Raw genomic sequence first — 13,809 nt, 5'->3', positions numbered from 1 at the left:
CCAGGCAGGCCAGACCATGGCTTTCAACTTCCTCCTAACTTTCCGCAAAGCATGCACTGCTCCTCCTGGCCTCCAGACCCCACAAATCATCGAAGGACATTGCCAAAAGCCAGTACTCCTTAGATGGACTCTGATCATCGTCCGGTTCTGTGTAAGTCAGTGTGGAACATGTGTCTGACATGGACAGAGAGCAAAGCACAGAGATACTTACTGCTAAAAGGGGAGACTATTTTAGCTGGCAAAAGGTTATACTCTCAAATACATAAAGTATTTCAATTTTTGGTAGACTCAAATTATTCTAAATAGAAAAAGCAGCAAGAAGAACTGGTAAATAGATTCTTCACTGTATGTAAAATGGGTAAATGCCCAGACTCTTAAAGAGTGTTTCCCAGGGGATATAAAACATCTTTCAGATACATTTCCACGCATACATTTATTTAAGTAAATGTACAATTTTTTCTATAAATATGTTTAGAGGACTATTTCTTGTTTGACTAGAAAAAAAATCATGAAAACCCTAAATCAATGTGATTTCGCTGCACCAATAATAAGTTGATTTTTAAAAACTTACTAGCTAGGAAGGTGGAGCACACCTTTCATCTCAGCCCTTGAGAGGCAGAGGCAGGTGGGTCTCTGAGCTCAAGCACAGCCTGGTCTACATACTGAGTTCTAGACCAGCCAAGGCTATACAGTGAGACCCTGTCTCAAAATACATATAAAAGCCTAAACTAAAACAAACAACAAATCCTATAAAATTAGACTAAGCCATCCCATCTTCTCTAGCGTATGATAGAAGACAAACGTTTCTCCAACCTGTGTCAAAGGTACACTAGCGAGTCATTACTTACAGCCACAATTTTATCGTTCACTTGAATTTGGCCATTGTGGTATGCAGCGCTGCCTGGGATTATACTTTTCACATAAATCCCTGAAGCTTCCCCTGAAGGTACACAGACACAGAAAAGGGAAGAAAGCTAAAATTAGGACCTGATTGCAAAATTCTATCAAGAGGTTAATTAGCCAAAGAGGCTGACTAGAGACTTCATAAATACTATTTTGAACACATGCAGGGAAATTGATGGGTTGTTTCAAACTGTCACCATCACAAGTGACCTGAATTAAAAGTGAGTTGACTGATGACTACCCTTCTGGAAAAATAATCAGTAATGAAACCGCGAAGAATGCCTGTCTCTCTAAGCTGGGACTCTGCAGGCCAGATGAACCCTGGTCGATGTCTGCTCACACTGCTGACTCAGTGGAGAGCGCATCACTTTTCACTAGCCTCAGGACAAGATTCACATGTATTTTTACCTATATTTAGTTCAGTGCTCATGCATGTCATCCAGATAAAAAGAAAGCACATGTGGCCTTTCAAAAAGCTAGAACTGGAGCAGGGAGGTGGCCTGGCAATCTGAGTTCAATGATAGGAGCACACATGAAGGTGGGAAGAACCAACTCCACAAAGTGGCCCCCGACCTCTACATGGGAGGTCCACAGGCACTCGCACCCCTGGACATATATAATAACCATTTCTAAAAGTAGAATGAGGTCAGCAACGTTAACAATGCTTACACTGTAAAATTAAATATTTAATCACAAGAAGCTACAAAAATGATAACCATATAAAAAGTACATTCCCAAGAGAAAGAACTACAAGGGAAATGGAGAGACTAAAAGCCTACCTCTTAGTGATTTTTATTAAGTTCCCACTGTCAGAATAACAACGCACAACATATCCTGAATGACATCCCAGGTGTTCAATAACAGGAAAATACTTTTCAATATCACCTCCACATCATTCCTTATACACGGCCTGACCCAGGCGGCCACTGTACCCGTGGAGTGCTCTCCTGAGACTCGGTCTCTCATTACGTCTTCCCTATCTAACCCCTCCCTTCTCATTAGCAGCTCTAATGCTTCTTCCTGAATTTTCCTGTCAACTTCAATCTGTCACTGCCATGCCAGGGCAGATGCTTGCTTCTCTACTATAACGTGCATTTTCAGTTATCTTTAAGCAGTAAAATATTCTTATACTTCAATTACACTCCCTGAACAGACTTTTTTGTTTGTTTGTTTTAGTTTCTGAGATGAAGGTTCCCTGTGTTTCCCAGGATGGCCTCACACTTGTGAGCTCAAGAGACCATCCACTCAGTTGCTACGGTGACATTACAGGAGCAGGCCACCACTCCACATCAACCCCCATCAAAAACTCAACAACAAACACAGCAGACTACAAGTTATTTGTGTACATGGTTTAAAGCCTGCTGACTTTCAAATGTCTCATTTCTTAACTCACTTGCTCATCCTCCCCAAAATACCCAAGCCCACAAGGGTTTTTCAGGGTAAATAAGCAAAAAGCTCCTTTCTGCACTCAGTAACACAAACATTAATTTTTCTCTCATTCACTGACTTCTGCCTAGGCACTGGGCCATGTGTTTAGGAACTCAGCCACAAGCCCTGTAACCAGGCAGAAGATAGGGGTAATGACTCATGGTTGGTGCGACATTAGCTTTTATGTTTAAACTCAGCTTTTAAAGGACTTATATAAATGCTGATCCTGAAAAAATGCATAGAAGAATCAGAATTTTGGACTTAGATATTTCATTAGGCTAAAGTAGCACAGAGTGGTTGGATGTGAGTTTCCTTCAGGCCTGTGAATACTCTTAACCTCTCCACCTGCTCCGTGCATGATGACAATTTCCTTTTAAGCAATTAACACTATACTCACTACTTTTCAGAAAAACTAAACTACTTCATAACAAAATTTTCATGTAACTACCAAATATTTTGTAAAGGTCTAAGAGTTTGTAAGGTCTTAACCTAAGAGTTCTTTGATAACCAAGAGAAAACCAACAGTGAAAGTTACTACTAACTTTCAGGTAACGAGTGAAAAAATTTTCTTCATATACTTGAATCATGTATTCTCACACCAAATTCCCCTTATATAAAAGGAAAAAAAGGGTCTAATAAAATATTTATTCCATCTTATTTTTCTCATGATTAAACGCAAAATAATACATCTTGAGCATTTACAATATACTGGATATGCAGTGATCAATTTACTTTGTCCCTGACATAATACTGTATAATATGTTAACAGTCACATAGTATTCAAAACAGAACTATTTTAGAAGCAAAGGAAAGTGAAGTGTAAATGGTACAAAACGGACTGAACATTAAGTTCCTTTGGTGCTGACCATAAGGCCAGCTGTTAACCCACTGAGACAAAATGTGGCTCTACTCACTGGGAAGTAACTGCTTGCTTTTATAGATTCATGGTTTTATTGTGAGTTTTAAATTAAAGTCTGCAGGTACTTAATTTTATTATGTAGAAACCTTAACATCCTTTACAATTATCCCAAATATGAAGTGGAAATGATTCATTTTACCTGGATGAGCTGTTCCAACATAGCCAACAATTCTAATCCCAAGACTCTGTCCATCTTTTTTGACAAGTTCAACATTGTAAGTCTCAAAAGGAGAACTGTCCTGTAAGGAAATGACATGGGTCTGGTCACATTCTCAGTTGCACGACTCTATAGATAGTCAATCTGTGCAGCCAGCTTGCTATATTTGTTCTGAGACAAACTGAACTTGAGATGGTTCCCATGATTCCTGATCCCTGGACCTACCCCTGTGCTTATAAAATTACATGACAAAGGGGAGATCATTCAAGTGAGCCTAATCTAATACAGGACCCTCCTAAAAGCAGAGTTTTCTCCTGCTGGTAACAGAAAGGGCAAAGAAAAACATTTTAAAAAGAGGAGATCAACTTGTAGTTTGAAGGTGGAGTGGTTGTACAAAAACGATCGGAACAAGGGGAACCATAAGGGTCCCTTGAAAGATGTTCTGGCTGGAGGCCAACAAAGAAAAGGCCGCTGGCCTACAGCAAAGAACTGCATTCTTCCACCAACCTGAACAGGCTCACAAGCCCAGACGTCAAGAACAGAGCCCAGAGGAACCAGTACCTTCACTTGCCCTTACAGGAAGCTAAGCAGGAAACCCAGCCAAGCCCATGCTGAATTCTGACCTACACAACTGCAAACTAAACAAAGGCACTGCTTCAGCTGCTAAAATGTGTAAGAGCTTGTAACACTAGAAAGTTAACACAGCCATTTAGAAAAACCTCAGACTGTATTTCCTGAAAGAATCATAAGCCTAACAAAAAAATTTAGAAGCCAAGGGGAAAGCTAGGTATTATATATAATACTTTTTCAATTCCAAGCATCAGCATCAGAAACTAAACAATAGAGTACAGTCCCATATATCACAGAGCCTCATGGCCCTTCGATGGATGAGAAAACTTCAGTGAGGTAGAGAAATGCAGAGAACACAAATCGGTTATCACTACAACCTGGAGAAATTAAACAAACTATTTTTCTATCATAGATAGAAAACTCCTGTTCAAACAACTCCCAGTAGGGACAGGAAATAAGTTTTCAGAAGACCCATGTGATACCTCTGAAGCCAGATGTTAGCTTTACATTTGTTATTGACAGAGACTTTCTCTTCCTTCTGTTACTCATGGAGAAGAGAAGACAGGGAGGGGGAATGGAAAGGTGGTTCAGTCAGTAAAGCAATTGCTATGCAAGTGTGAGGAATGAACTCAAAGCCCTAGTGCCAGATGTTAAAAGTAATCTCAACTCTGGGGAGACAGACACAGGATCCCAGGGGATTGCTGGCCATCCGTCTTTTGAAATAGCAGGCTCTCAACTGTGAGAGATTGTGTCTTAAAAATAAGGTAGAGAGAGATGAGAAAGACAATGATGTCTGGCTTCAATGCACATCACACACACACACACACACACACACACACACACACACACACACAGAGAGAGAGAGAGAGAGAGCGAGAGAGAGAGAGAGAGCACATACCACATCACACCACAACACCACACACCAAAACGGAGTGAGAGAAAAAGAGAGACATGTCTAATCTCCATACAAGCTCTCCTCTGCTTCGCAGATGAGCGCTGAAGTGGGACTTAGGCTAGCATGGTCACCCAGCTGAGGGAAAGTCTTATCTTGCACTGAATCATAGGTAGCACATGATGTAAGAAGAATGGTTTCTATACTCACAGAACCAAGGGTCCTTGTGGCTACAACAGGGAGGGCAACAGGTAAGGATGCAGGCGTCGGAGGTGTTACTGCAATTTCACCAACAGGGTCTCTGGCCACCAGCATCCTCACTGAATTCCCACAATTTCTTAGCACCTGAGCAACTTGTTCACTGGTCATTCCTTGCACGTTTGTACTTCCAATCTTTAAGATGTGGTCCCCTGTCTGTAGTCTTCCATCCTTTAATCCAGGAGAGAAATCAACAAATTAGCTTAACTGCTTAATAAAATAGATTAGACTTTCAATTCTGCCAAAATGACTGACAAAGCCAGGTGAAATGCTGGACAAACATAACGTTTCTAACGAGCTACTCAGCTGGCAAAAGATAGGTAATTCCTTGCAGAGTAACAAAATATTGAAGGGCCCAAAATCAAGTAAGGTACCAGAACTCTAAAATGGACATCTGCCCAAGTGTTTTAATTTATGCCTAATAGCTTTGATCCAAAGTATAATGACTGTGAATACAAGGGAAAGATCAAAAACTAGAGCTTCCAGAAGGAAGGTCAGAATGAAAGGTTCCAGCATAAAGCTGAGGACCTCCTAAGGCCAAAATGGTAAGCAGTATGGCTGGGGAACAAAAAGTTGTCAGCAGAGCTAAGAAAGCAATGATGAGCAGTTGCGGGACAGACAGATGTGAGCGTCATTTCCAAGCAAAGTGAGCAAAGGGAATGAGCTGTTCTCAGGTCTCTCCAGCTCCTCTGCTTGGGATGGACCAGAGGAAGAGCAGCTGGGGGCTCTAACAGCGACCTTCATCAGTAGCACGGACAAGGCTAGCAGTTTCAGATTGGGAAGGGAGAGTTACATGTATTCTCCAAGAGCTGCCAACTGGATTGACTGATAACTTCCACACGGGATGTCAAGGAAGGGAGAAGGAAGCAGAGCCCAACATTTTAGCCAAAGCCACTAGAAAAGAACAGACATACTGGGAAGCGAGCTAAAGCACACTGAAGACTGGCAGGTGAGTAGGACTAGAAACCTAGGTGAGATCTGGAGATGAACAGTCTAAGTGCCCATCAACACCAGTGGGCATAATCAGCTGGGGCTCAGGAGAGAAATCAAAAGCACACACGCAAATCTGAGCACATGAGTGCTGCATGAGAGGCGGTCAGAGTCTTGGTTCTGGGTGAGTTTTAGGCAAGTACATCTGAAGCTGGATAATAAATAGATTGTTAGCTACAATTATTCTTTTAAATGTATACATTTTTGTGCATACATTGCACCACAGAAAAGTTTGATATAATTCATAAAAATACGTGCAAGTTAAAATTATTTAGAGTCCCCTCGTTGTGAAAATTATAAAACAGCCAATCCATCTGCATTTTACATAAGTTTGTTTCAACAATAAATCTGAATACTATGCAATTACCTTTATTACTGTATATTAGAGATAGCAAAATGCCAACAACAATGGTCTAAAAAAATATACATCCCTACAAAGTACCTTAAAATAGCTTCTACGGCCAACTGAGATAGTATATGTATATGATCCAAGCTATGGAAGCAGAAGACAGCCTGACTCACATAGAAAATATGACACCAGCCTACACTAACTATATAGTGAGACTCTTTTTTCCCCAGAAAACCAAAAAGAAAGTCAGCAGTGGTGGCACAGGTCTTTCATCCCAGCCCTTAGGAGGTAGAGACAGGTGGCTCTCTGAGTTTAAGACCAGCATGGTCTAAAGAGTGCGTCTGAGGACAGCCAGGACAATATGAGAAACCTTGTCTAGAAAAACAAAATAAACAAACAAAATGAAATAAAAATTGAAACAGAAAGAAAAAAAGAGAAAAAAGTAAGGAAAGAATTAGTTAATTCAATCTTGTTCAAAGAATAATTTAAATTTAAAACAAGAAAATTAAGGTTTAAAAGATTGTCTGGGAGCTGGAGAGATGGCTTAGCAGTTAAGAGCACTGGCTGCTCTTCCAGAGGTCCTGAGTTCAAATCCCAGCAACCACATGGTGGCTCACAACCATCTGTAATGGGATTCGATGCCCTCTTCTGGTGTGTCTGTAGACAGCTACAGTGTTAATATATATAATAAGTCTAAAAAAAAAAAAAAAAAGAAGACTGTCTGGCCTACCTTGGTCGTGACTATCTTTAACCCTGGCATTTGGGAGGCAGAGGCAGGAGAATGTCTGAATTCAAGGCCAATCTGCTCTACAGAGAGAGGTCCAGGCCAATTCTATACAATGAGGAGCTGTGTCTCAACAAAAGAAAAAAAAAGATGACTGATCTAACCAGGTCCAAAGAGCTAGTAAGTAGCAATACCAAAGTTCTATCCAAATCTGGCTGGCTGGCTGGCTGGCTGGCTGGCTGGCCGTGGCGGTACAGGCCTGTAATCCCAGCACATGGGAGGCAGAGGAAAGAGACTTTGGTGTACAGGGTCAGCATGGGCTACAGAGTAAGTTCTAAGTGCCTGACGGGCTTAGGAGAGAAATTCCAATCCAGTTGTCCTCTGATATACACAGCAGGTTGCTCTCTAATAGACAAAGGATGCTAACACATAAGATGGTTATTATTTACCTATTCGCCAAAAAACTGTCTATCACCATCAAACGCCTTTAGTGGGGTGAATGTAAGAAACAATTTGCAAGTTGGAGTGCAAGCAGCTTGAGCATAAAGCAGTGAGTGCTAGAGAGTTTGTTCTGGTGCTATGATCCCGCTTCCAGGTGGCACCATTTAGAAGCCATGCAAGAAATACTGAATGAACAGACTGAAGGCAGAAAGGTTAGTTTGCTGCCCTTCCTATTTTTCAAATCTTCAGAATCCTGAACGAAAAAAGGATTCAGATCAAAGCACGGAGAGCAGAAGCTATATGCTGGGCTATGAACACTGCAGAGGGTGCACAGTGGAAGATGTAAACATCTGAAAAGGTTTAAAAAGGGAAACAAATGCAAGACAAAAATTATTGGAGGTGAGGAATAAAGGCTAGCTGCCTTTCTACTTTAACAATGGTGATATGCTATTCTGTTTCTACCCATGCAACAGTTCGGGTAAAATAAACACCTACCTAAGAGAGATTCAGGGGCCTGGAAGTTGTTGCACAAGCCTTGGCAACAATTTGATACCTGTGGCCTGGTGATAAGCTGGATGTACTGTCATGCACCCATAATTCCAGGCTTCATACAGGAAAAGCTCAGACACACACACAGACACACACACACACACACACACACACACACACACACACACACACACACTCCTTTCAAAGTGATAAACAATTTGTAAAAGGACAACACTGCTGCTGCCCAGGAGCTAGGCCTTCAGGGCAGAAGTGGGCCTGGCCAAAGTCCTAAAGAATGCTAGCCTGGCTAACAACTCTTCACCATCAAGCATATATCACTTCTCAGAAACTATTTTTCCCCATTTTACCTCAACTCTTAATTTAAAATCATGTACATAATTTGCATCTGTCACCGAGAGTCAAACATTTTCTTCTTACAGAAAAGCAGGTGTTCTGAGGAATTAATAGGTGCAAAAATATCCATCAGATAGGAAGGAAAGATGCCAAGATGGCAGCTGCCTTGTCTAAGTCCAGCAGCCCCAAACCTGTGTGTCATAGGTATTTTCTCGTCACCGCTCTCTTTCCAGGCTGTATCTACAGACACTCTTGGTCTTTAAGTCACAATGCAGTGAAAGTAGATAAGTCCTTGTGCAATAGGAACACAGAGCGTGCTGTGCTGTGGCCAGGATGGCCTTCAAGTTGTAATCCTCCTGCCTCAGCCCCTGAGTAGCTGAACTTCAAAAAAAAAAAAAAAAAAAAAAAAAAAAAAAAAAAAAAACAACTAACTTCTGAAACAGAAGACTTTTAAAGGAGATGGACAAGAAACAGCTTTGGAATCAGATAACCCCAAGTTGGTCGGGTGTTCACTGTACCTAACTGTCAGATCGCTCTTAAGCTACTGTGAGAATAAAATTCTCATGTGGAGTTCTGAACACTAAACCCAGCATCACATACAAAAGACTTACCGCCCTAGCAGGGACTACTCTCTGTGCCTACAGTCTCTTTACAAAATATGGTCTCTCTGGATGACACTTCCCTCAAAGGAAATGGTCGGATACATGCTGGACACAGTATGCCTAAGTGACCAGCAGTCAGGAAAGTCATCGACTCTGAGATGCTATCAGCTTCCTTTAAAATGTGCCATCCTTAAAGTGGTCTCAGATCTATTTCAGAAGCATGAAATTAAACACGTAGCTTGACCTGCAGTAAGAGTACACCCATGATTCAAGGCTTTCCCTGTCTGGTTTCATCTTACTCTTTTTTTCTCTCTCTCTCTCTTTTTTTTTTTTTTTTTTTCCGGAGCTGGGGACTGAACCCAGGGCCTTGCGCTTGCTAGGCAAGCGCTCTACCACTGAGCCAAATCCCCAACCCCCATCTTACTCTTTTTTAAGATTTATTTTATTTGTGTATAAGAGAGAGTATATGCAAGTATATGTATGTAGGTGCCCAAGGAGACTAGAAGGGGTCATCCAATCCCTTGGAGCTGGAGTTACAGACATTTGTGAGCCACCCAATGTGGGCGCTGGGAACCAATCTCATGATTAAGCAGTAAGTGCTATGCTGTCTCTCCAGTGCACTCCCATCCCACCCAGTTCTCAAGCTATCATGCTACCGTTTTCCCTTCAGAGAGGATCTCTGGATGGTTCATCTTCACTAACAATTTGACTAAATTTGGAATTATCTAGGAGACATGGCTCTGGAATGTAGCTGACGCATACTAGCTTAGGATGTAGGAGTGCTGACAGAATGTCCCAAGCCTAGATAACAGGGCTGGGTGCTAGATGGACGTTACAGGGAGAGGAGTTAGAGGATTATATGTGACATTAGCAGGAAGAAGAGGAAGAGTGCCACTCTCCAGCTGTGCAACTTTGCACAATTTCTTTAAAGTTTCTATCCTACAATTTAGAAATAAAACTTAAGAGTGTTTTTGAGGATTGCATTAAAATGATGGGTATTAGGCAGATGACAATATTTGGCACAAGCTCCTGCTTCCCCATTACAAATCTGTGATGGGCAGGCCTCCTGCCCCTCCTTAGAGATCTGAAACAGTGACGACCCCTTCCAGGAAGGGGTGAGAATCAGACTTGGGCTTTTCCCAACAGTGCCTCACTGGGATTAATCTGGGAAACCCTGCACATCACAGTGTCCTTGTGAAAACTCATAATGCACATTAGGATATTAAAAAGCTCCAAAAATTCTTACAGTAAGCGAACTGATTTGATTTCATTTAAATTTACTTGGTCCTTTGTTTTTCAAAATAACTGTTGCACTTTGCAAATGTCACTGTACTCAGCGCAGAAGCCTGTTAAAATGGCTAGGGGCAGGGTAGGGAGAAGCATAAGAACATTCTACAATGTCTTTTCTAGGTTACAAAAAATAAACATTTTTAAGATTTGCTTTACTTGGGAGCTGGAAACTGGCCCATCAGTTAGAATGCTTGCTGTACATTCAGGAGGACTGGAGTTCAGACCCCAGCACCCACGGAGTCACCATACTGTCCTGCCAATACCTTACTCCAGCTCCTGGGACCCCACACCCTCTCTGTGTTCCATGCGCACACGCACACACACATTTGTTTACATTTATGTATATGTACCACATGCACACTTGGTGCCTCCAGAGGTCAGAAGAGGATGTTGGAGTCCCAGTGTCTTAACAACTGAGCCATCTCTCCAGCATCCACTACAGATACATTTTAAAGATACAGCAGGATCATTCTCATTCTAGTCACACACATGTTGTGTGTGCCGTATATGTACAGTATATGTATGTATATATAATATGTGTGTGTGTGTGTACGTGCAGGTGCACACCCATGTGTGCACACTCATCTCTGCATGTGTAAGGTACAGAAGAGGACACTGGGTACCCTGTTCCATCACTCTTTACCTTCCTACCTGAGACAGTCTCTCACTGAGCCTGGAGATAGTTGGCAACCCCAGCTTATGTCCAGCTCCCCTCCCCATAGCATTTTTGGGTAAATGAAGCCACAGCTTCCTGGCTTTTTACAGGGGTCCTCTCGTTTGCACAGCAAACCCTCTTATGCACTAAGCCATCTCTCTAGCACTCAGAGCCCCTTTATATTCCAAAGAAAATTTAAAGACAGAGGGATGACACACAAACAGATAAAGATGGGGGAAATACTCACTATCTTTCTATTGCTTATTTCAAAAATTTGAGTAACATGTATTTTAAGTAATTTTTTTAGATTTATTTTAGGTGATGAGTATTCTGTCTGTATGTATATGTAATATATGTCCTTGTGGAGTCAGAAGAGGGTGCTGAATTCCCTGGAACTAAAGTTATACATGCTTGTGATCCACTGTGTAAATGCTGGGAATTGAACAAAAAGTGCTCTTAACCACTGAGCCACCTCTCTGCCCCCTGAATATTTTTAGCAACTAATTCACCCCAGATGCTTTAAGACAACCAAGCATGACTCACTCTAATTTCTACAATAATTTCTAAGACTTAACTATGGGCGACGGGAGAGACAGCTGGCTCTCACACTCTCAGCTCTTCTAGAGAAACCAGTCTGATTCCCAGCATCTACCCAAAGGGCTCACAACTGCTGTGACTCCAGCTCCAGACTGTCACACACTCCTCTCGGGCTCTCATGGGCACACACGTGGCATACTCAAACAGAGACACAAAAATACTGATAAATAAGTAAACAAATAAAACCAAAAATAGTATTTAACATTTTCTTCCAGGTAAAATTAAGTGGAAAGGAAAGTTGCTACACTTCTACAGGGACTACTTGTTTTTGAAATACAACTAAACAACAAAGTACACGCTAGACCCACACCAGAAAATAACCAAGTGAAATCTGATGTACAATGCTGGGATAAAAGGATTTTTGCTTGTTTGAATTTATTATTAAATAGGGGAGGGGTGTGTGTCACAGTGCCATGTGGAAGTCAGAAGACACCTTTGTGGAGTCAGTTCTGTCCTTCTACCAGTACGTACGTCTGTTTGAGATCAAGCTCAGGCTACAAGTTTATGGCTCCTTTACCTGCTGAGCCATGTCCCCTATGCCAAGACAAATGCACATGCTCACTGAGTCTTCTAATTCTATCACTAAGCCCTTGAGAGCTATGTGGAAGAAGAACGCAGATGTTCACAATGCAAATATTCATTAACAATTCTTTACAAGAAAAATACTTTCTTCTTATGTAACCAAACCACTGTTAATTAGAAGTCAGAAAAAAACTGCTTAAATAAAGGAAGTTTATGGTATACAGTATTCATAAACTCTAATTATTGAGCCAAGTATTCTAGCAACTCATGATATAAAATTAATTTCAAATCATACAAGTCAAATTTTATAAAAGCAAAATGATAAAACAATGTCAACTTACTCGGTCCGCCAATCCTCCAGGGACAATAGTCCTCACGACCACACCACTGGATTTGCCTCCAACTATCCCAAAACCTAATCCAGAGCCATCATTAATGAGCTCAACATCTTCAGTGTGGCCCCAACGCACCTACAAAGGAAGAGCGAGTTAGAGCCAGAGCTGGGGAACCTCGGATTCTTAGGTTCCTATATAGTAATATACAACAGACTTACAAGAAACTGAAAATCCATACAATCAATCTCGACATCTATGGAGAATACGATATGGAGACACAGCGAGTAGATAGAAGAAAGATGATAGGTGAATAGACGGACAGAGCAAGGCAGAGAACCTTACAGGAATTATAATTCAATGGAGAAAATGAGCACAAATAATTACAATATGAGGTAGAGGTAGAGTATCAGACACTGCAACCTGAAAAGGACAAGAAACACAACCAAGCACAGGGTATGTCGGGAGTCAGTGAACACATTTTGCTGAAAGACAGGCTCAGTGCTACAAAGATTTCAGGGAAGTAGGGAGAGCAGTTCATAAACTTAAACGCCAATGAGAGTCATGAAAGGCTTAATGAAAGCAGAAATGTAAATTAAAATTAGGTATTAGTGGCACACACCCATTATCCTGGTGCCCAGGAGGCAGGGACCTCAGGAACTCAGAGCCAGCCTCTGCCACACAGTGAGTTCAAGGAAAACCTAGGCTACAGGAGCCCTGCGCATGATTCAGTAAATGTTAGACAAAGAAAGCAAGCATTTAAGTCAGAAGGAAATGGAAGAGCGTAGCACGGCCGGACAACAGAATGAGGCAAAGACTGGAGAGATAACAAGGCTAAAGAAATGGCTTAGGAAACTATCCTGTCAGAACTGTGAAGAACCAAAGGTTAACAATATGGCTAAAAAGCGCAGGGAAAGCGTAAATCCTGAGTGAACACGTATTGTCTGACAAGGTCTTAGCCATGTCAAAGACCCACGCCACAGGTCATGGAGATGGCAAAGCCTTCACCAGGCTCAGAGGGATGGCAAGGCCTTCCTCTGGTCCACGTGAAGACATTGACAGTATTCACCACAGCTTTCTCCAAAGCTCCTCCACAGATTCTCTTCCTACAGATTAGCTAAGCCTGCCTTCTTCTCCCCTTGCACACAGAAGCCCTGCCTCCCGGCTCAGCTGTGTAAAATAACCGAGCTGAGCTTCCAGGGGGCCTGAGCTTGCCCGCAGAGCCCAGTCCAGCCACAGCTGGACTGTGCATGTGCCTCTCAGTCAGTCCTTTCTTCATTTCCTCTCTGCCCCAGGCAAGGCTGTGGCAAAAAGACTAATTTAGAACACTAGAAGGA

At 41.9% G+C, this 13,809-nt stretch overlaps 1 protein-coding gene across 2 annotated transcripts in view; it reads right to left on the bottom strand.

The window, feature by feature from the left end:
* Patj (PATJ, crumbs cell polarity complex component) overlaps nucleotides 1-13,809 on the bottom strand; it is a 304,077-nt gene that overhangs the window by 265,705 nt on the left and 24,563 nt on the right. For both annotated transcript variants that reach the window (XM_087660182.1, NM_080398.1), the window contains 4 exon segments: nucleotides 12,482-12,610; nucleotides 5,080-5,298; nucleotides 3,390-3,489; nucleotides 849-940 (listed from right to left, as the gene is read on the bottom strand). In XM_087660182.1, coding sequence (XP_087516308.1) covers nucleotides 849-940; nucleotides 3,390-3,489; nucleotides 5,080-5,298; nucleotides 12,482-12,610 — 540 coding nt within the window.

The sequence above is a fragment of the Rattus norvegicus genome, chromosome 5 (genome assembly GCF_021556685.1).
Source record: "Rattus norvegicus strain SHRSP/BbbUtx chromosome 5, alternate assembly SHRSP_T2T, whole genome shotgun sequence".
Lineage (NCBI taxonomy): Eukaryota > Metazoa > Chordata > Mammalia > Rodentia > Muridae > Rattus > Rattus norvegicus.
The sequence above is the reverse complement of the archived record's forward strand: the minus strand, read 5'-3'. Positions and strand labels throughout refer to the sequence as shown.